General features: G+C 42.6%; 1 protein-coding gene across 1 annotated transcript in view; it reads right to left on the reverse strand.

Annotated features, from left to right (window-relative positions):
* The window catches only part of nhsl2 (NHS-like 2), a gene marked incomplete at both ends in the record, with an annotated part of 231,149 nt that overhangs the window by 66,319 nt on the left and 140,783 nt on the right, over positions 1 to 24,047 (reverse strand). The window contains one exon of the mRNA XM_080741471.1: positions 7,003 to 7,269. Coding sequence (XP_080597597.1) covers positions 7,003 to 7,269 — 267 coding nt within the window. The remainder of the gene's footprint in view (positions 1 to 7,002; positions 7,270 to 24,047) is intronic.

Consider the following 24,047-nt stretch of genomic DNA (forward strand, 5'->3'; position numbering starts at 1 on the left):
ACTGCCCTTGAACAAGGTACCGGCGTTTACAACTGGGGTTGGTCTCTAGGGGGCGCTGTGCTGTGGCTGCTCACTGCTAGTAGTAGTTTAAATGTGTCCTGTGACACATTTAATGTCCCCGAGGGCGCAGTGAAGTTTGAAATGTAGTGTGTGTGTCCACTCTGTTGAGGAGAAGGAAGAGTTTAAATCAACTACGGTTACATTTTAGATTTACAGTTAAAGCCTCATTCCGGTAGGTTTTGTGTCCGCTGTGTCCCCCGTCTCAAGGGAGAGAGAGTTAATAGTAACAATGTCCGTACTGCAATAAAGACGGCGGCTCTGGTGTCCTAACTAGTGCCCTAACTAGTGTCTTAACTAGTGTCTTAACTAGTGTCTTAACTAGTGTCCTAACTAGTGTCCTAACTAGTGTCTTAACTAGTGTCTTAACTAGTGTCCTAACTAGTGTCTTAACTAGTGTCCTAACTAGTGTCCTAACTAGTGTCCTAACTAGTGTCCTAACTAGTGTCCTAACTAGTGTCCTAACTAGTGTCTTAACTAGTGTCCTAACTAGTGTCCTAACTAGTGCCCTAACTAGTGTCTTAACTAGTGTCTTAACTAGTGTCTTAACTAGTGTCCTAACTAGTGTCCTAACTAGTGTCTTAACTAGTGTCTTAACTAGTGTCCTAACTAGTGTCCTAACTAGTGTCCTAACTAGTGTCCTAACTAGTGTCCTAACTAGTGTCCTAACTAGTGTCCTAACTAGTGCCCTAACTAGTGTCCTAACTAGTGTCTTAACTAGTGTCTTAACTAGTGTCCTAACTAGTGTCCTAACTAGTGTCCTAACTAGTGTCCTAACTAGTGTCCTAACTAGTGTCTTAACTAGTGTCCTAACTAGTGTCCTAACTAGTGTCTTAACTAGTGTCCTAACTAGTGTCTTAACTAGTGTCCTAACTAGTGTCCTAACTAGTGTCATAACTAGTGTCTTAAATAGTGTCTAATCTGATTGTGTCACAGTTATGTCTAAAGGTGAGGAGTAAAAGTACCAGTACCAGTAAGACACCTACGGGCGACAAACGAGGTCGCACCATGTCTTTACTTGGCCTTCTGGCCAGTGATGTATATCGGACCAGTTACCCATTTATGGAGACCCTCGATGCACACCTGCGGCAAGTGGCTGCGGCAGTGCGTTTTTTCCCCCCAATCGAACCCAGTTCGATTCATGCGCCTTTCCTCATGCGGTAAAAACTCAGACTCCTTTTATGATTCCGCACAGCATTGCACCAGGCTGTGACGGCTGTCCCTCCATTTCACACCAAATCCAAAGCTTGTTTATTTGCCAGGATCCCCATTAGCTGTGCCCTAAAGCACAGCTAGTCTTCCTGGGGTCCACCAGGAATGCACTTTAATCATGCAGCAAACGGGGAAAAAACGCAATGGGCCTGTGTGCAAAGCCCTTTAATGGGGTAACCACTTTAAACCTACAGTATATCCATTGGCTATTAAAAAAGCCCAATTACGATGGGGCTCTGAGACCAAACACAGATCAATGCGAGGGTCCTTGAACATTAAAAAGTTTGAAAATTGGACAACTTCTCCAAGTGGGATTACGTCTTAATTGGAAGCAACGCACGTCTAACGGTACGGTTTCATCATCAGACGGCTGTAAAAAGCACGGCGGTGCGGCGGCGTGCACCAGAGATCTCCCCACTGCAGCTGTGCTGTGTGTTAACCTATTTAGGTCTAGAATTATTGAATGCTTTAACTATTGAAAAATAGCAGATATACAAGCTCACCACGGCTGCAAGCTTGTAGATCTGCTATTTTTGAAAAATCGTGAAAATATGAGCAAAAGTTTTCAATATTCTTTTTTAAAAAGCAAACTTTAGTAACTCAAATCTCTGCTTCTGTGGGTTCCCCGGAACAACATTATTTTGAGACGGGGGTCTGCGGCCAAATAAATGTAATTTTGGGGGTCCTTGACATGAAAAAGTTTGAGAACCTTGTGAAAGATATTCAAAGATTTGCACAGACATTTTCAACATTTTTCAAAAATAGCAGATCTACAAGCTCGCAGCGCGGCACTTGTATATCTGCTATTTTTCAATAGTTAAAGCACAAAATAATGGTTAAAGTGGTTAAAATCTAACGCGACTAGGGGCGCGTTCCAGGTGTCTTTGTGTTAAAGCCCAGTATAAATCTGTCCACGGCGTGCCTGAGGAACAATGCTGAGCTCCTGCACACCGACTAGGAAGCAGGAACTGTATCAATATTTTACTGTGCTTAGACCAGCACAGGATGGATGGGAGGACTAGGATGGCCATGGGAGAGAGAGAGAGAGAGAGAGAGAGAGAGAGAGAGAGAGAGAGAGAGAGAGAGAGAGAGAAAGAGAGCATGCGTTGCTGCTAGCCTCTGGGTTATATAACAATCTCTCATGGACAACGATGGACAGTGATGAATGCAAGCATACCCACACATATGTGCACACGTACACACACACACACATACACACACACACACACGCTAATGCACGGCACGCACACACACATACCTGTACAGATGGACAGACACATGCTCACTGTGGCACACGTACAACTGTATGTGGCACACTGGCACACACACACACACAAAGTGCACACGGTTCAGGAGATGTAAACAGATGCATGTGTGCACAGACATACACATCCGCATACACAGCGCATGTGCACGTGTACACACACACCGATGCACATGGATGGATGCAGACATTCACACGGCCACACATGCTCTCTCTCTCTCTCCCTCTCTCGCTCCCTCTCTCTCTCCCTCTCTCTCTTTCCCTCTGGGTAATCTTGCTGTCCACCCACGACAGTATATATGGTATGTGTGTTGTTGTTTTAATTGCCTACAGCATGCAAGTCCATCTGATACCATACAGCGAGCTGCATGTGCTAACACACACAGACATGCGCGCACACACACACGCACGCACACACACACACGCAAGCACACACACACAAGCACACACACAGGTAACGAGAGAGAATCTTGTTTTCATATCACATCATGTCCTTTCAATCGGAACAGTTTGTTTCATTTTGATGCTTTTGATGCAGATTTAATCCCCACCGTCAAGGAAGAGTCGGTCTGTCTCTCTTCCTATCCATCTAGACAGATACATGTAGATAGATAGATAGATAGATAGATAGATAGATAGATAGATAGATTACTGATGAATTGAGTGCAATGGAAACAAGCCCCCTTTAGCTTGTTGTGTTATCCTTTTAACATAAACTTTGATGTAATGAAATGTCTCAATAAAGCAGTCAATCAATCATAGGTGATTGCAGGTATAATTCGAGTGTGGGGGGAGAGGACAGTGGCACAGGGAGGTCGAGCAGAGCGGCCATCTGGGAGAGCGACCCAAAGTTCCCCCGCGGTTGGTTTGATCCCCCGCCCGTCTCCTCCCCCTCCTCCCCCTTGCAGGCTGCCGTGTCGAAGTGTCCTTGAGCAAGACGCTGACTGAACCCCCCCCCCCCCCCCCAACTGCCCCCGATGAGCAGGTTTGGATGCCTTGCATGGCCGCCTCCGCCATCTGTGAGTGAATGTGTGACTGCGACGAGCATGGTAAAGCTCTATGATGCACTGTATACTGTATAGGCTGCTACAGAGATACTGCACCATATATCGTCTGGGTTTTATATCCCTGGAATGGCTTATGATTGGCTGACTGTACTGAGTTCTCAGCGAATGGGGATTCTTAACGCATTAAGACCCAAGGCCCATTTCTACAAATGCCTTCTGAAATCAGTAGTTCTCACATTTTCTCAAGTACAAGCTTGTATGTCTTCTGTTTTTGAACAGCAAACACTGAAAATCTGAAATGCAACGGATTCTTTCCCGGTTTTAGTGGGTTAAATAAACGGAGAGATAAATAGACAGACAGACAGAGACACGATACAGTAGAGGATAGATAGGTGGACAGAGAGACAGAAGGGAGATAAAGCACAATACAGAGAGACGAGAGAGGAGGAGAGCAGAAAGCTGTCGTTGCTGTCGGGTGGAAACCTTGTGCGTCCAAAACCGTTCCTTTTTCATTATCATTCATAAAACATTTTAAACTAGCCCTTACCCGTTCAAAGATATGAGCTCCAAAATGATGTGCAGTGTGTGGGTTATGGGATGTGCACTGTGCACACAGTATATGAGGGATGGAAAGTAACTTTAACTGGTGCTTGCATGATGTACTGTAGGAGCATCAATGTAAGAAACCCGTTTCGTTTAATGGCTACAGAGATACTGTCCCCCCAGCCCGCCCGCCCACCCGCCTGCACACACACCCGCCTGCCTGCACACACACACACACACACACACACACACACACACACACACACACACACACACACACACACAGAGAGCTGGTTAAACATTTTGCCTCATGCTAGATGCAGAATAGATGTGCCTCAAGCTAGATGCAGAATAGATAGTAGATACACCATAAAAATGCTAATATACAGCATATGATTTGTGAAAGTGACAAACGGGCTTCACAGTTATGTCAGGTGTGTTCATATGCTTATGGTGATGCGATTTCAGATCAATTGCTCCAGCCACTGAGGAGAAACGCTGTGACAGACACTCAGACATTCGCAAAATTATAGTATAGATAGAAAATCTACATGTTCACAACACGACGGGAACTTCTTGCAAACTTGTTGCGACCATCAGGTCGCAGTTACTGGCGACTTTAAGCAAAGGGACGGCTACGGCAGATGACAACGGTAACCGGAAATGATCAGCGCTCGATAGATAAACCTGCCGTCGCCGCAGCCATCTCTACAACGCCAGAAGATCCCTTCCCACGTAGCGTCTACTCCGTCTGCTACATAGACGCGTCGCCATGGGAACCAAAGCATTCAGAACCAAAGGGTTCCGTCGCCGACGGCTGCTTGCTTAACAATTTTCACCGCTACCGCGATTACGTCATATCAGCCGTAGTCCCGCCTCGCGTTGCGGTTGTAGAAACGGGCTGCTTAATGTCGCTACTATCAAAACCTCCACCGCGGCTGTCAGTCAGTCTGTCAGTCTGTCCGTCATGTCACACTTTTGCCCTACTCATATCTCCGCCACCGTTGCCCCAATCCATGCCAAACTTTGCATACACACACTCCTTGGCTGCCAAACCACAACCTGCACCCCTCATTTCTCAAATGACCCTCTTCTAGTGCTACCATGAGGCCGATTCTTGCAAACACATTTTTGGACACTGCTCCCACAGATTTTGCCCTAAAATCACGCAAAGCGGTACACAGTATCTCTAAAGTCATGTCATCAACATGGATATGTCCCATTTCCCATATTCCCTCCTGATTGGCTACTATTGCGTTCTAAAGTTTGTGTATTCGACCTGACAGTCGCTTATCTCCCGATTAGGGAGTCTTACTGGTAGATCAGCTATTTTCACTACTTTAGTGATGAAGTCTCGTATGAGGAAGCAGGATGTTAATCTGCCCTCCAAAAAGTTGAAATATGGAGCGAAAAGGTTTCCATGACAGTGACGGTATGAAAACAGTACATTTGTGATGAATGAAGTGGAGCTGTTTCCCTCAAGCACAGTCTAATTCACACTCACACATACGCAGATTACGCACGCACGCACAGTGAAACTATAACGACGACAGAATGTAAAATACAATAATAAAACATGGACGCATGTCAACGTGCAATGTTACACACGCGGCAAGTTAAGCACACGCCCTATCCACACACACACACACACACACACACACACACACACACACACACACACACACACACACACACACACACACACACACACACACACACACACACACACACACACACACACACACACACACACACAAAATCACACACAAAATCACAAGCAAAATAGGCTACTGTATAACACGACCTATGGACAACATACATCTGTTGTAATAAACCATATGCACACACACACACACACACACACACGCACGCACACACACACGCACACAGACACGCACACACACACGCCGTCCACACCTACTCTAAAACATCACACACGCGCGCGCCCACACTCTGCCACCAGGCAACACAAACATGCGTCCATCTCTCCCTACAGTTACATCCATTCAGCTGTTCCTTTCCTCCGTTTGTCTCTTCATTCATTCATTTATCCACCCATCCCTCTCTCTATCTCTCTCTCTCTCTCTCTCTCTCTCTCTCTCTCGTGATTCATTTATCTACCTCCACCCTGGCTCTCTCTCTCTCTCGCTCTCTCTTCCCATCTGCTTTCCATGCTCTCCAACTACATGCTCCATCCCTCCATTTCTCTCTCTCTCTCTCTCTCTCTCTCTCTCTCTCTCTCTCTCCCCGTCTATTTAACAATTCCTCCCCGACCTCCGTCACTCTCTCTCTCTCTCTCTCTCTCTCTCTCTCTCTCCATCTTCAGTCATTTCATCTGTCCTCTCATGTATCCATTCCTCCCTTCCATCAACAAAAATAGACTCTCTCTCCAATTCTCTCCCTCGTTTCATTCATCTATCAGTCCTTCCATCTCTCCCTCATCTGCCTCTCCAATTCACTCTTTCTCTCTCTCTGCCTCTCCTGTCATGTATCCACTCCTTCCTTCCTCCAACAAAAATAAACTCTCCCTGCCTCCCTCCCTATCTCTCTCTCTCTCTCCGTCTCTGCGAAAATAGAAGATTGACAAGCTCACAACGCACCACGAAGCGCTGTGAGCTTGTACATCGGCTATTTCCGGCGAAAGCCTTTCCCCACGCACACCCACGATAGTGGGGAAAACCCAAAAAGACACTCGCATGGAGCCCTGGGGGACTCCTCAGCTCAACCATAACGTGGGGTTTTAAGGAGTTTAACCACTTTCCAACCTATTAGCATCTCTTGGTGTGTCACAACAGGCAACAACTCTCTCTCTGCCCATGCCTCCACCCATACCTCCATCCCTCCATCCAACTCTCCATCCCTGCATCCATGCCTCCCTTCATGCCTCCCTCCACTCCTCCACCCGAGCCTCCATCCTACCTTGCAGCAGGCTCTGCAGGTTGAGCTGTGCCTGCTGGTGGAGCTCCTCCACGCACTCCGGCCTGCTCCACGAGCCAAACACATTCACGCTCTGTTGCCATGGAGACCTGAAGTGGGCCGCGCCGCCGCCGCTGCCACTGCCAGCGCCGGTGCTGATGCTGCTGCTGTTGCCGTGGCCGCGGTTGTTATGGCCAACGCTGCTGCTGCCGCCGACGCTGCTGCCGGTCCCGCCCCTCTTGCTGCTCTCTGCCTCCAAACCGCTGGCCGCTGGGAGGGAGAGAGAGAGAGAGAGAGAGAGAGAGAGAGAGAGAGAGAGAGTGCAAACGAGAGAGTGAGATAGATGGGGAGGGACAGGAAAGAGAGAGAGAGAGTTTGCACACAGAGGGGAGAGGTGAGGAGAGAGAGAGAGAGAGAGAGACAGAGACAGAGAGAGAGAGGCAAGATAGAGTGTGCGAATGAGAGAGATATAGGGAGAGGCGGGAGAGAGAGGTTGCACACAGAGTGGAGAGGTGAGGAGAGAGAGAGAAAGAGAGAGAGAGAGAGAGAGAGAGAGAGAGAGCAGTGGAGATGTGTTCACATGAAGAGGAGAGAGAAGGAGGGGACGAATGGAAGGGACAGGGAAGGATGAAGAGTCAGAGGAGAGAGAGAGAGAGAGAGAGGAGGGAGAGAGAGAGAGTGAGGAGGGAGAGAGAGAGAGTGCATGTAAATAAAATGTATTAAATTTGCATAACTAATGCCCACAGACACCAGATTACATAACTCATCCTGTTGTCAGGAAGAACAGCGCCTCAGCGAGCAAGCAAGCGAGAGAGAGAGAGAGAGAGAGAGAGAGAGAGAGAATATGTAACATGCTACGTAATATTTTGGAACGTGGCTCTGGCTTCGACATCACAATGAATCTTATTTGAATTTAAATGAGAGAGAGAGAGAGAGAGAGAGAGAGGGAGAGAGGTTTTCATTGTTACATCTCAGATAGGAGTGCGGCAGTGCGCAAGAGTGAAATAATCCTCATCACTGTAGCAGCAATAACATCAGTAACAGGGAATTAAGATAGTTCATAGTTAGTTCATAGTTCATAACAGCCACGCATGTTATATCATTGCTGTCCGTAGGGCTGTCACAATTATTACATAGTCGTCTAATCGCAATTATTTGACATAATCATGATTCTTTTTCATAATCGTCATAATCGTTTCCATGTTGAAAAATTTTCATATATTTTTTTTAAAGTAAAAGATAGTGGAAATAGCAGATCTACAAGCTGCGACGACGCGTTGTGAGCTTGTAGATCAGCTATAGCTTGTAGATCAACAACACGATAAAATCGTTAATCGCAATTATTTGAGTGACAATTAATCGTCATGTATGTATGTCATAATCGTGACAGCCCTAGCTGTCGGGTGGAAACTTTGTATGTCCAACACCCTTTCTTTTTATTTCAAATAGATTTTAAATTTGTGAAAAAAGCCGATCTTAAAGCTTGCTTGTTGTTTGGGAGCCATCCAATCCGTGTTATTTAGGTCCAATCGGAATAGTCTTTACAAACGCTGTCCAATCACAATCTAGCTCACAAAGTCATCCAATCACAATCACAATGTCAATCACTACTGTCATAACGAACGCCAAGCGATATGAATCACTGTCATTAGCGCCTAATCCAAATGGTCACTATAAAGCCATCCAATCAGAATGTCCGTCACAAAGCCATTCAATCAAATCCATCCATCTATCAAATGATGTTGTAAACCAATCCAAATAAACCCTCCACGTGATCGCTGCTACTTAGCCGTCAATCACAATTGCTGTTACAAAGCTGTCCAATCCTGTCTTATCCCCAAGAAATAAGACAGGAGTGAAAATCAAGGTGTAAAAGGAGTTTACTTTGGAGAGGAACATTCAGACACAGGCAGACATACAGTAACAGGCTCCTCTAAAGTTCCTCTAAGTTTCCTCTAACACGATGGAGGCTAAACAACGGTATATACTGTATGAATCACCAGTATAACCGTGGAACTCTTTAACTGGTTCTTGAGAATGTGACAAGACAGAGACACTTAGGGTCGGTCCTCTGTATATTTCCACTAGCCAGACCCAAGGTTGTTGTGTCCAGACAGTGATATACAGTAAGCATGAATGTCACACAGTCCATATTAATATGGTAATATATTTATCAATTAAAAACGATCATGATATTAACTAAAACAAATCAAAATATCCTATAAGTTGTCCAATCCCAATTGCCATTACAATGCTGTCCAATTAGTCTCACTGATACAAAACCATGCAATCAGAATCAGTTGTACCGACATCCAATCATTACAAAAGCGATCACGCAAAGATCTTCTTTAGAAAAGCACCCAGTCACAACCAGATCAATGTTTTATAGAAAACGGAGACGGAGAGAATGGAGCACGAGTAGAAGAAAGGATCGGAAGGAGCGAGAGAAGGAAAGAGAAGAAGAGACAAAGTTAGAGGACGAAGGACTGAAGGACATATGGATGAAAAGGAATGAGTGATGAAATAACAAACAGGTGACAGCTGACAAGATGAAGACTTAAAGGAGAGAGAGAGACAGAGAAACAGAGACAGAAAGACAGACAGATAGAGAGCAAGATAGAGAGAAAGAAAAGAATGAAAGAGATAGGAGAGAGAGAGACACAGACAGTGAGAGAGATGGAGACTAAAGGCTTCATCAGAGTCCAAGGTGAAGAGCTACAGTATCACCTCAAATTTTAGGTGATAAGCTATCACCTAAAAATGAGATAACAAGTGGAGGCCATAATAGTCACAGACTCACGCCTCTGTGCCTCTGAAACCAGGGGGCACACTGATTGGTCAAAATCGACCAATCAGTGAACGGGGTGATGGGGAGACTGTCTGATAGTAAAAACAGAGGAGAGATGTCAGGGTTCGCGGTGATAGCCCTTCACCGTGGCGAATGACGTAATGTTGTAGTTTTCTGACTTTAAAAGACTACACCGCGGTGATAGCTTATCACCCCAGACTGTACTATGATAGGGCCATCAGAGAGAGACAGACAGAAGGAGACAGAGTCAGAGAGACATAGACAGAAGGCCACTTTTAACCAAACAGATTTGTGGCCGAATCGGCGGCGGATAGCGGCGGAAAGCGTCTGTTGCCGAACGGGAGCTCATCGGTAGGTTTTCGGCAGCGGGTCGGGAACGCTATCGACCAGTATCGACGGAAAACTGGAAGACTGGACTTGCTCAGTTTTGTTTAGTCGCCCCTGGACGTCGGTGAATTGTAGCGAGTTGTAATGGACCATTAGTTTGCTACTGCTGCAGCAAAACCAAGCCTAAATAAGCCAGAGACATTTTCCCGTTACACATTTTAACTAAATAGCATATTCACAATCTCAACTCTCAATTTCCTATACTAATCAACTCCAAGGCAACGCTAGTAATAGTGATGTGTGTTGTTTTGGTGTGAGGAGAAGAAAACACCGGACAGGAAGCATCTCCGCTTCTGCTCCCCGGTTGCCAGATTCTGTGAGTTAAACAAGCGACCAGGTCTATGAAAACAAGGTCTAAAGAAGCGTCCAGTTTAACCTTTTGAGCTCTATTACATTAGCTATTTTCTAAAAGAATGTTGAAAGCAAGGCCAAATAAGCAACTACAATTCAAAAACATGCCCAAACAAAAGTAACCCACAACTAGCAACATTATAGAAAAACAGGATCAAAGTCGCTTGTAACGAGCCGATATGGCAACACAGTGCGCATGCGCAAAACTGTACAGTAATTACAGTCGGCATACAGTCGGCTGGAAAATTCAATGTGCTTAGTTTTTTGCAGTTCTTTGCAGTTCTTTGCAGTCTGTGAACAGTTTGAACAAGTCTCCTGTAGTATTTTCGGTGTGGAGGCACCTAGAGAGACAGTGAGATAGTCATAGAGAGAGAGAGAGCATCAAATGCATCCAGACAGGTAGAACAGATGATGCGTGCGGTTACTAATGGCCGTGCAACAATGTAACACAGATAATGTGTCCTGATGAATCACCACAGACACCTGGTGCACCAGGAGGACAGCGGGGATAATGACCGGAGGAAATTGGAATAACACTTTGACCACTCAGCCAATCAAACAGTCACGCTCTAGGTCATACATGGGCAACTGGTGGCCCGGGGGCCACATGCGGCCCCCACCATTGCTTAATGCGGCCCGCGGGTTAATACCGGAATACTGATATATTATTGATTTCAGCTGTTATAATTCCAAACATGACCTGCTTTAATTCCTTCAGTCTATATTAGTATTAACGCTTCCAGTGCCAGCCCCTAGAGGGCACCAAAGAATGCCAGACTTTCTCCCATAGGGGACTGCATTAGCATCCGGGGGCTCACGTTGCAGTGACGCGCGTGCTCACGTTCGTGCACGTCATGGAAAGGTCCCGGATGATAATGCTAACAGAATAGCTATTCCCATTTTGTCATTTTAAAGATCATTTTTCGGCGATTTCGCCGTAAATAAACCTCGCGCCACATCCCTAAAAACACAATCCAGAGATATGGGCCTCCAAAGATGTGGTTTTTCATTGGATTCGGCGGCGATTCGCGGCTACGTTCGCGGCTCACGGCCGGCATGGCTTCCCCAGGATTTGGACCACTGGATTTTAAATTTAGGCTCAGGCTTCAGAAGGCCTCGGATCATTTTATTCATTTCATTAAAAATCCCGAACATGTTCGGGATAGGCACACTGGACTACGTTCCGGAAGCGGCGCTGAACATTCGGTGAACATTGGGGGTCTCAAAAATGTATTTTAAACCATTTTTAATGGAATATATCGTCGGACCATGTAAAATGGCTAGCTGGCTAGCGTAGGACGAGCCAGGACCACCCACGGCTCTACAAGCAGCTCAGGGTAAGTCAATTAATAAAAAAAAAATTGTTTTGGATTGAACATATCCCGAACATGTTCGGGATAGGCACAGAATGAGTTAAAGTGTCTTTTTTATGTCCAATGTATTTGTATTTAAGTTCATAAAGTTAACATCCCACAACCTAATTAGAATCGCCCCAAAAAATAGTGTGTATGCTGGTTGGTCCGACCGTCCATCTGTAACTCCACGTTCAGCAGTTGCTCAATTGTCTAAAAAACACAATACAAAAATCAATAACGCATGTACCTTGCCCAACATCAACTTTATCACCTTCAGATGTGTCTCTACTTCTCATAATCCCCAAATGTTTAAAATATTTTCCCAAATTTTGGCCTGTAGGCGGCTGTCCTGTGATGCGATTTACATCACAAATGGGCGTCACCAAGCAGCGCACTCCCAGTCCGGGGGCAGTTCCAGAGAGAGCAACATCACAGTCTGTCTGCTTCACACCAAGGGGGTCTAACAGGCACACACACAAAGGGGCCAGGCCCCCGCAGGGGGCTGTAGGCTAGTGATTATATAACTAAATGCGTTTGAAATTAAATCAAAATGTTATATTTCAGGATTCCAATAAAAAAATAACAAAAAAATGAATAAATCAGGATTTCAATTCAAAAGAAGCAAAAATAGCAGCTCTACAGTAGATCTGCTATTTTTGCTTCTTTTGTATGAGATACTAGAATGACAAAGTAGGACGTAGCAATATGCAATGTGGCCCTCTGGAGTGAAGGTGGAAATATAGTGGCCCTCACCATCATGAAAGTTGCCCACCCCTGCTCTAGGTTAACAAAACCCATTAAGTCCCGATGCTGCTTCTAAAATCACTAGTTCTCAGTTAAAGTAGTTATTTTTCCAAAAATGTTCAAAAATAGCAGTTGTACAAGCTCGCTGTGAACAGCTTTTTTTGAATAGCCAAGCAAACATCTCATTTCTCACATGGCCCTCTTCTAGCGCCATCAGCAGGCCAACATCTGCAAAACACATTTTTGGACACTGCTCCAACACATTTTGGCCTAAAATCACTCAAAGCGGTACACAGTATGTCTAAAGTCACGTCATGTCAACATGGATCTGTCCCATTTCCCATATTCCCCCCTGATTGGCTACGATTGTATGCGACCTGACGGTTGCTTATCTCCCGATTAGGGAGTCTTACTGGTAAAAATATATATACTTTTACTCCACAGATATTGGATTATCTGTCTAGATTAGAACAACTGTCACTCTCATCAAGATAGCAGCAACCCTGCTGTCCATTATGGTGATTTATTAGTTCCCGTTTCATATTGCATTTATGCACTTTTTGATAAATTCTGTGCCAATCCTTTATATCTCCCAGCCATTGATTTTTGACATTGAGAAAATAAGCAATAGCCTTTGTAAGATGAGTAGCGGAGGAAGACGGGCATTCGGGCATGCTGGAAGTGTTTTCATGTCCATAATGATTGAAAGATGTTAGTTTCCCGTTTGCTGGAGTACGTGGCAGATAAGAGCACAGGCTCTTAAAAGTGTGTTTGTTCTTTCGTGAAGCATCAATTGAAAGGCAGGCCATCTTTCATTCAATCACTCAATAGCATACCGGGCTGAAAGTAATCGAATGTCTGTGTAAAAGCTACAAGTGGATGGGTAAATACTGTATTTCTTTTATGGACAAAGTGGAGTGGTTGGACATTGGGAATTCGTTCTTTGGCATGACGGACAAAGTCCACTCAAGTACTGTGTTAAAACAACAATGACAAGGGGGAAAAAAAGAGTAGAGAGAGCCACGGTATTGAGGGTTTAAGTGGTTAAATGTCTGAAAATAATCCACCATATTTATAGAAGAGATAATGTTCAAACAAACATTCAATTTACACAGCACTGATGATAGCGCGGTCTATGAAGCTATCTATGAAAAGGTTTAATCTGCAACGATTGTCATTATGTCGGGGTTCCCCAATAGGCAGCCCGCGGGCCATTTGCGGCCCGCGGGGGGCTACCGTCTGACCCACACCAACCCCAGTAATAATGGTGGTATAAGAGCAGCAACAACACTAGTATATCGTCGTTGTCGGGTGGAAATCTCGTATCTCCAAATGTGTACGTTCTTTCGCGAATCATACAAGGCCGTCCACAAAAGTAGTGAAAACAGCCGATCTACAAGCACACAACGCCTCGCGGTGCGAGACGTTGTGTGCTTGTAGATCGGCTGTTTTCACTAGTTTAAATCATTTTTAAAATGATAAATTCAAAACGAACGGTTTTGGACGTACAAGATTTTCACCCGGCAACGACGAAAACTGTCGCTGGAGTAGCGGGAACGCCACCGTCGCCCCCTGTAATGTTGTGGCCCTCGGCTTGGTGCCCTAAACATAATTCGGCCCTTGGGGAAAACTAATTGGGGAACCCTGCATTATGTAGTGAGGGGTCCCTGCTTCATCTCCCTCTCAGATGAGGGGTCCTTGGTCAGAAAAAAACGTTGAAGAAGATGTACCGAATATGACGTCAGACTATTACAGGCTTTAGTTGCACAGTAGTGTTCTGAACGCAAGGACAATGATGCGTCCAGGAAATAGCAGATCGACAAGCTGACAACGCGGCAAGCTGCGAGGCGCTGTGAGCTTGTCGATCAGCTATTTTCAGCTGAAGTTTCCCCACAATAAGAGAGATGACACCAGCATAGAGCCCTGAGGGACAGCCGTATGAGGTTTTAAGTGGTTAAATTTACTTTTTACAACGAGGAAAACAAACGCTTATTCATCCATCAGCAGAATTTGTGAGGCTTGATTTTAATGTTTACGCCCCATATGGTCGTTGAATCAGCTCCAGAAGGACATTAAACCGGAGCGCTTCATCCTTTTTGGATGATTTTTTACATCAGAAGTTAATAACCGAGGTCTGCAGCTGCTTTACTTTTTTCACAGGCACGTGCACACATAGACATGAAAGGGGGCTTGAGCCCCTGTCCTTTTTTTCCGTCTGTAAAAAGTGCCCTCGCCAGACCATGAATGCAGTTTTTACTATGGTGAAAGAAACGCAAATTCCCTCTTTCCATGCCATACCTGAAGGCAGCATTCAAGAGAATTGCCTTGTCCAAACTCTCCTGAACTTGAATGCAGCATCTTTATGTTGAAAGAATTGCCCTCTCTGTGTAGAAATCCAGGCTGTTATTCCACATCTCCAGTATTGACTTGATAATCCTTAGTTCAGTGTGGTATCAAGCACCGAAAATAGCCAACCTCCAAGCTCACTGCGACACGTTGTGAGCTTGGAGGTCTGCTATTTTTGATATTTTCACAAAAAGGCCCTTTTAGAAATGTCAGCCCCTGCCACTCTAACATTCTCTGCACGATCATGCATTTTTTATTTTATGTTGCAATCCCTGTCTCAATAGGACTTCTTCATCATCCTCATCACCACAGCTGAAATAAGGTAAATAAATAAATCTAAAGTACATCAAAAGCACAGGAAGAGTTGCAAGGAGAGATGAAGGGTGGAGGACGAGGAGACAGAAGAAGAGAGGGAGTGATGCAATCGTGCAAAAAGAGAAGTGTGGGGAAGATCAAAGACCTTTTTAAATGACACCATTGTGTATCATTTACCAACGTGCTACAGTATATCACTTATCTTCTACACACATACAGTACACACGGGAGTGTGTTTTTTTGCAGGTCTTTCAGTCAGAGTGTATCAAAAACGCAACTCGATTACGGCAGCGGAAGCTTGTGATTGGCTGCACGGAGGTGCCGAAGGTCAGGGGTGGCGGAGATATAGCCTAGCACAGCTAAACAATCCACCCATGTTAACACACGGTGGGGATGTATATATACTGCAGTTAGTTAGCTGCATTAGTATAGTCTGGCTACACCAGGCTAAAGGAGATACACATAAACCTAACCTTAACCCTAACCCTAACCTCAGTAAAACTAACGCTGGTGAATGCTAACCTGGTCGGACCAACAGGAGGTCGTCTCCACCTTAACCCAGTTGCTTTTTTGATACTCGGACTGAAAGACCTGCAAAAAACACTCCCCCCCAGTACACACACAGCGATAAAAATAATGACTGCACGTGATGTCTACAGTACATTAATGTACAGGTTGTTGTTTGTTGTTAGTGTGTGAGAGTATGGATGGTGACAGCTCTGTCCCCACAGTCAGAGATCTCCCACGTTCTATAAATAACCTACGTACGTAAATGAAGCTACAAAAACACATCATGTCTGACGTCCAGAGCTTGCCGAATTATTACGGTTCAAATGAGACCAGCTTTTGTTCAACGGCTGTGAAACACAATGCTGAGCTTTTCTCTTCCATTTCCTTTTTTTTCCAGTAGCCAATTATTTTGACCACTTTAATTCTACCAATTTAGTCGTTATGCTAATTAATTCCTCCCCACGCACGTCTGTGTTGCCACTGCTGTCGTGCCCCAATGGTTCATCTGCCAGTGAGGAGCCTCCACCGGGAGGACGTAGAGCCTCCATCTTACTCCTCCTGTTTAAAACCCCCCACCTGCTGCCAGTAATAGACACCAGCTCTGCCACAAATAATTGTACACTCTCAGAGTTACAGACCTGTTATGGTCTGTAACTCTTTGTGTTTCTGGATTATATTATTGTCCACTCATTTGGTATGTCCGTGTCAAAAATGTAATTTTGACAAAAAGTTTCTAGCACCCTCACCTATACATTTAAATGAAAGTTGCTCACCCAGCGTACAAAGCACCTGGAAGAACACTCTACTCCCGCATAAATGCGGAAGACTTGAGCACCAAGCAGGCGCACTGGGGTTTTGTGTAGTATAGTGTTTTAAATGCGGAAGTATTGCAATCCCAGATTTGACCACCGGGCGACGGGGCAGCTGCACTGTTCTAGACTCCAAAAAGTATTGCATGTGATAACGTTTTTTTACTTTATCCCTGTGGCACCCAAGCGACCAGCTTTAAGACGTACTTCCAGTCAGTAAATTAATCTCTATTCACATAATCTAAATAAAGATGGTGAGAATGAATGAGGTCCTTCAGGCCTACTTAAGATAATAAGCAGTCGTGTCAGAGGCTTATCAGAGTCACAAAGAAAGACGTTCGAATCCTGCCCATGACCTAAAGCAGTGGGTCTCAACCTGTGGGTCGGGACCCTCCAGGGGGGTCCCCACAGGATTTTGGGGGGGTCCCCAGATGACAGCAAAGTGACAATTTAAGGACTTTTAATACCTTTCTAATAACTTGAAAAAGAAAAGAAAAATGACTGCATCAAAGGTAATCAAGAAACTATACTAGGCTATAAAAACTGGTCAATAGCTGATCTACAAGCCCAGCGTAGGCATTGAGCTTGTAGAGCTTCCACAATGGATGTAAAATCTGCCGCATCTTCTGGCCTGAGAAGATAACAAAGAGGGAGGAGGCACTTGGGATGGAGAGGATTAGTAAATTGTAGAGCTGCTAGTTTCACAATATTTGTCTGTGGAACCGAGTCAATTGAATGCTTCAACTCCTACAATTCCAAGTGCTTGTCTGGGTGGGCAGTCCCCAGTTCAAAGATGATTATTTGGGGGGATCACGGCCTGAAAAGGTTGAGAACCACTGAACTCTCTCTCTCTCTTTTATATTATAAAATAAATGAGAAATGTTCTTTAGCCCTCTAAAGTCTGTAAACCTCTCAGCCTATAATGTACACTCTGAGAGCTCTGCAGCGCTTGCTGGAGGGATTCTAATTTATTTTAGTTTTATATAACTCCCTTTTTTTGTATCCCGGTACAGTCTTTGAAAATGGGCTCCTTTTGTTCTGGGGCTCACAGAGAATCCCTCAGTCCCGGAGAGCTAGTTTACATTTAATCTGAGGAAAAGACGGCTCGCCGTGAGTGAGACGTTTTTTAAAGATATAGAGTCCGGGCTTTGATGAAAACAGCCAAGGCCTCAACATCTCCAGCAACAGGATAACATGGGGACCCGTTAAAGACCCTGCAACCTCAGATATTGCAGCAAAACCCCACTGAGAGGCTGGTACTTTGTTTCCGATTATGGGTGCCGTGGCTGATGTAAAAAGCTGCCATGCTCAACTGGGCACACCAAAGTAGACCCAAAAATCACATGAGTAGGCTAATGTTCTCTGGGATAGTAATGGCTATATTATATACAACCATAACAAACTTATGTGCAGTGGTGTAAAGCAACTAAGTACATTTACTCAACTACTATACTTAAGGACAATTTTGTACTTTAAGTATTAGCTATGTACTCATGTTAAGTATGGTATGTACTCATTTTTAATGTGACATTCTGCATAATGAGTACTTTCTACTTTGGATCTTTGAGTACATTTTGATACCAATACCTTTTTGGGGGTCTACCTTACACAAGTACATTTTGAACTTTTACTTGTAACAGAGTATTTCCACATTCAGAATTGATACTTAAAGTAAGTAAGTTAAATCCACGACTGCTTACAGTATGTGCTGACTAAAACATTTTGTTCCTCAAAGCAGCGTCCAAGCCATCCATACATAAGAACGTGAGACAGGAAGAAGCATGGCTATAGCTAGAGCTTCCCGGCTTTACTGTCGACACAGCAGACTATAAAGTCCAGTATATATCCCTGCTTCAGAGGAATGAACAGCCAAGAGATGGACAGAGTACCAGGTCCGGCGGGTGGCCAGCTATGCTTTAAGTGAAGGATATCCATATACATATACTGTATGGGCGCCGAGTAAAAACAAAAGACTACATTTGCATTCCAATGGGAGTGCATGCCAAACCGGTTGTGACTGAGGACAAACCGGTTGTGACTGAGGACAAACCGGTTGTGACTGAGGACAAACTGGTTGTGACCAGTTTGTCCAAAATACATATTTGTCCTCAGTCAAATATGTATTTTTAAGCGAACATTTGTAATTCAAATTTTGCTTCTGGGGGGGTCCCTGGAACTAAATATTTTGAGATGGGGGTCCGCTGCCAAATACATATCATTTTGGGGGTCCTTCACATGAAAAAGTTTGAGCACCACTGACATAGCAAGGTTTTTCAAAAAATATTCAAAGACTTTTTCATGATTTTTCAAAAATAGCAGAAATACAAGCTCGCAAGCTTGTAGATCTGCTATTTTTCAATAGTTAAAGCACTAAATCCTACCGTGAATCCTTGTTCCCAGGGCCCAGAATTTGGTGCTACACCCCTTGCGACACCCCTGCTGGTAGAACCACTACTTTATACAAAGATTGTAGAAACACCTACAGTATAAAAACATGGAGGAACCAGAACTATTCAAATAATTCTACTCCTACACTTCCATACAAGAAGTAACAATACAGAAACCTTGAACTTGTATGATCACTAGATTAACATCATGTATATTTCTTCTACTAAGAAGTGCAAAAGGAAGGAAAACAAGGGGGTCGAGTGCCATGTAGTAGCCATGTTCGATTCTGCTTCGATGACCTTGTCATCGTAAAATCAATCGAGAGCCCAAGTCCGCCACTGTCTTGGAGGGGAAAACAAGTGTCAGTATTGAGTGTGAGAGACGGATCCTGTACACTATACCAGTGGTTCTCGACCCTTATTTGGCTCAGGCACCCCTATAAATAACCTTTTCATCCACGGCACATTGCTACTTTGCAGTACCTCGCATTTATGCAAATCTTTCCCGCTAAGATACAGTATGTCACAAGGAAAACGTATCTGTTTCCATTGGGTTTTTGGGGGGGGGATTTTTTTACATGGCGTTTAACCACTTAAAACCCCAGCATCCCTATTCTGGGGGGAACATTCACCAAAGATATCCGACCTACACGCTCACAACGCGCTACGACGTGACGCGTTGTGAGCTTGTAGATCTGCTAAAGGGTGCTGTAGCACCCACTTTGAGAAACCTACAATGTAGACGGGAAGATGACATATTTGCTTTTCAAGCTCTGGTGCTCCAAAGTGTCAAGCCAGCTTCCCACTGGGTACGAACTAAAAATGGAAGAGAAATGTATTGTATAATGTAACATTGCCTGACATAATGAATTGAATACATAACACACTATGTAACAAGTAACTATGTTACTTCCAGCCGAGAAATAACTTACTAGAGGCAGCTTTTTGACCTTTAAAATGTGTTTAAGGTAGCAGTTCTGTTTAAACGTGCACTAAGTCTAGAAGAGGGTTTCTCAAAGTGGGTGCCATGACACAACAAGTCCAGGTGTGTCTCAGACAACTCTGATAATATTTGGAATTTATCAATAGCCAAGAGTACCAAGAGTTAAACAACTTGCGGTAGCACTTTAAACGAAGGTGCTGTTAATAAACATTTATTAACATATAATAAACATTTATTAACAATTAATAAAATCATTTATTAATGTTAATAATTGTATCTATAAGACAGTTATTAATGTTTATAAGGAATTTAATACACATTTATTAACAGTTAAGAGGATGTTAATAAGACAATTTATAACTGTTAATAAGTGCTTTATAAGACACTTATTATTTCTTTATAAACATTTGTAAGGCATTCAATAAAGTTAATAGTAGGTTTATTAGACATTTATTAACTTTTAATTGCTTATTTCTAAGACACTTGAAAAAACGTTTTCATTTTTCTAAAACGTTTTAAGGAATTAATAAACATTCATAAACTGTTAATAACCTTTAATAAAAGTTATTAAGATATTTACACAGCATTAAGTAAGTTTAATAGATGTTAATAATATATGTACATTAGGGGTGTGCGATATTATCGATATGCCAATACATCGCGATCATGTATTTGGCGATACTGTATCGATCATTCAGGCCGCCCTATCGCGATACTTTTGGAGGAGAAAAAAAAGAACATAACATGCGGTAATCAATGGGCTCTAATCCTCGCTCTGTGTGTGTGTGTGTGTGTGTGTGTGTGTGAGAGAGAGAGAGAGACAGAGAGAGAGAGAGAGTGGAATCAGTGGAGGGAGGAGCGTGTGTGTGTGTGTGTGTGTGTGTGTGTGTGTGTGTGTGTGTGTGTGTGTGTGTGTGTGTGCGTGTGCGTGCATGCGTGCGTGACTCACGTTGAACAAGAACAACAAACGATAATTCCAAATAAAGTCCATGGCCATGGATGGGAGTAGTAGATATGGACAGCACTTGTTGAACCTGGCACTTGTTGTCCAGGATAGCATTTTTAGTTCCCTTAAAACGACAAGTTCTACCGGAGCTAGCTTACGCTTAGCATTAGCCTGACTGACTTCTTCTTCTTTTGAGTTTATTGGCGGTTGGCAACCCTTTGAGGGTGCATTACCGCCACCAACTGGACTGTATAGTGTGGAACCAGAGCTTGTACAGCAAACCAATAAACAAAAAGGAAAAAACAGGTATATAAAACATCTTTGGCAGGCACTAACACATTTCTTGACTCTCTTTTCTCCTCCAAATAAATTTGCCTAAATTAAATAGGCCTATTATTGATTCTGCTTTTAAAGAAATATGCTATTAACCAAGTAAGCAGAAATGTTATTGAATATAATTGAAAGAGAGTGACATGGTGTGTTTTTTGCCTTGAAAATAATCAATGGCAATATTGCCTGTCTGAATGGGAAACTTTTTTTTCATTAGGAGGAATTTCCAATGTTCAGTTAATTCAATGTATGTATTTTAAGCTCGACAATTTTTTTTAAATTCTTTTGAATTTTGCAATATATCGCAATAGTATCGCAATAGTATCGTATCGCAATAGTATCGCAATGTATCGTGATGTATTGTATCGTGAACCAAGTATCGTGATGAGTATCGCATCGCGAGATTCTTGCCAATATCCACCCCTAATGTACATAGCATTAATTAACCGTTATGAGTTTACTGAACCGTTGGTAAGGGAACTAATAAACCTTAATAAATTGATAATATATTAAGGTTACTAAAAAAGGGTCTTATAAACGGTAACAAATCCTTATTAGACGCTTGAAAACTAAATTTATTCTTAATAAATGTTTATAAGAACTGTAAAAATCATTAATAATATTTATTAAATGTTAACACATGTTAATAAGATGTTTATAAAGCTTTACTTAACCGTTAACAGGTTACCCTAAGTTAACCTAACCGTTGGGAAGGGATCTAATGAAAATTAATAAACTGTTTATAATATATTATAAAACTGTTAATGGGGTATGAAATAGTCTTATGCACTTGGGGGGTAAAGAGGAACGGTCATTTACTATAATTAAACAAACCTTTATAATGTGTTTTATTAACTAGAAAAAAGACTTATAAACATCAACAACTTGTTAACAATGTCTTTATTAACACTTAAATAGGCAGGAACAGTCATCTATAAACATTTATAAACCTCTTACAACAAATAAACAGTGTCTTATTAACAATAACAAATACTTAACAATGCACTTATTAAAGTGTGAACAGTCATCTATAAACATTTATAAACAGCTAGTTCGTTTAAAGTGGGAACAGTCATCTATAAACATTTATAAACCTCTTACAACAAATAACGGTGTCTTATTAACAATAACAAATACTTAACAATGCACTTATTAAAGTGTGAACAGTCATCTATAAACATTTATAAACAGCTAGTTCGTTTAAAGTGGGAACAGTCATCTATAAACATTTATAAACCTCTTACAACAAATAACGGTGTCTTATTAACAATAACAAATACTTAACAATGCACTTATTAAAGTGTGAACAGTCATCTATAAACATTTATAAACAGCTAGTTCGTTTAAAGTGGGAACAGTCATCTATAAACATTTATAAACCTCTTACAACAAATAAACGGTGTCTTATTAACAATAACAAATAAATAACAATGCACTTATTAAAGTGTGAACAGTCATCTATAAACATTTATAAACAGCTAGTTCGTTTAAAGTGGGAACAGTCATCTATAAACATTTATAAACCTCTTACAACAAATAAACAGTGTCTTATTAACAATAACAAATACTTAACAATGCACTTATTAAAGTGTGAACAGTCATCTATAAACATTTATAAACAGCTAGTTCGTTTAAAGTGGAACAGTCATCTATAAACATTTATAAACCTCTTACAACAAATAAAAGGTGTCTTATTAACAATAACAAATACTTAACAATGCACTTATTAAAGTGTGAACAGTCATCTATAAACATTTATAAGTTCGTTTAAAGTGGGAACAGTCATCTATAAACATTCATAAACCCTTTAACAACAACTAAACAGTGTCTTATTAACATCAACAAATTGTTAACAATGCACTTATTAACGATTAGACATTTCACATCTAACATTGCCAGAATACATTGTTACACAAGTTGATTTACCAATTATCTTACCAGGGAAGGATTATGTGGGGAAACAACAATCAAATGTGAAAGAATGATGGCATATAAAAACAATGTTTTAACCAAGGAAGCACTTACATTATTTGTTTTCCCTATAGAACCTGCCTTACTTTTGTGCAAGTTCTCTACTATAGAATAAACACTACAATATTAAAGGACCACTTCACCGATTTACACCCTTTTTTGTTCATATACTTGGTCCTAACTAATGCTCATTATGTTTTGCTATCATTGGCTGTGAACAGTTCAGACACCGACCTACTAGTGACATCCTATTCCACGGACAGGACCCTAACGAAGCAATTATGGTCCTAAGGGTCAAATTCGTTCTCCTGCTATACCACTAAAATGTGGAACACCCTACTGAAGGCCTTAAAGGAGTGCAAATCCCTAACGTGCTTTAAAACGGCCCTGAAAAACCACTTACAGGCGGCAGCTGCTCCAAACTGGTAACAACTATCCTGTCCTAACCTTACCCCCCCCCCCCCCACCCCCAGACCCTCCTATTGTAAATAACTTTTGCACTGTTTTTGTTTCTTTTGTTTACAAGTGCTTTTCTGATATAGATCTACTGCACAGTACTGTGTTCTATCTGTCTGTCATTCAATGTTATGAGTTAAAGAGAAGGATCTCAACGGAAATAAGCATCGCCTTACCAGAGTTTCCTTTTTGTTGACCTTGTATCAGTGTTATGAAACTGTACCTTTTCCTATGCAAAATTTCTAATACATAACTCAATCAATCAATCATCGATGGGAAAGTTATTGTGGGCATTCTATTCCTGGAAAGATCGCATGATGAAAAAGTAGACATTGTGTTTTAAAAACTATGACAACAATGATGTCACTGGTAGGCAGGTGTCCACAGAC

Source organism: Nannobrachium achirus (assembly GCF_963921795.1).
Source record: "Nannobrachium achirus genome assembly, chromosome: 14".
Taxonomy (NCBI): domain Eukaryota; kingdom Metazoa; phylum Chordata; class Actinopteri; order Myctophiformes; family Myctophidae; genus Nannobrachium; species Nannobrachium achirus.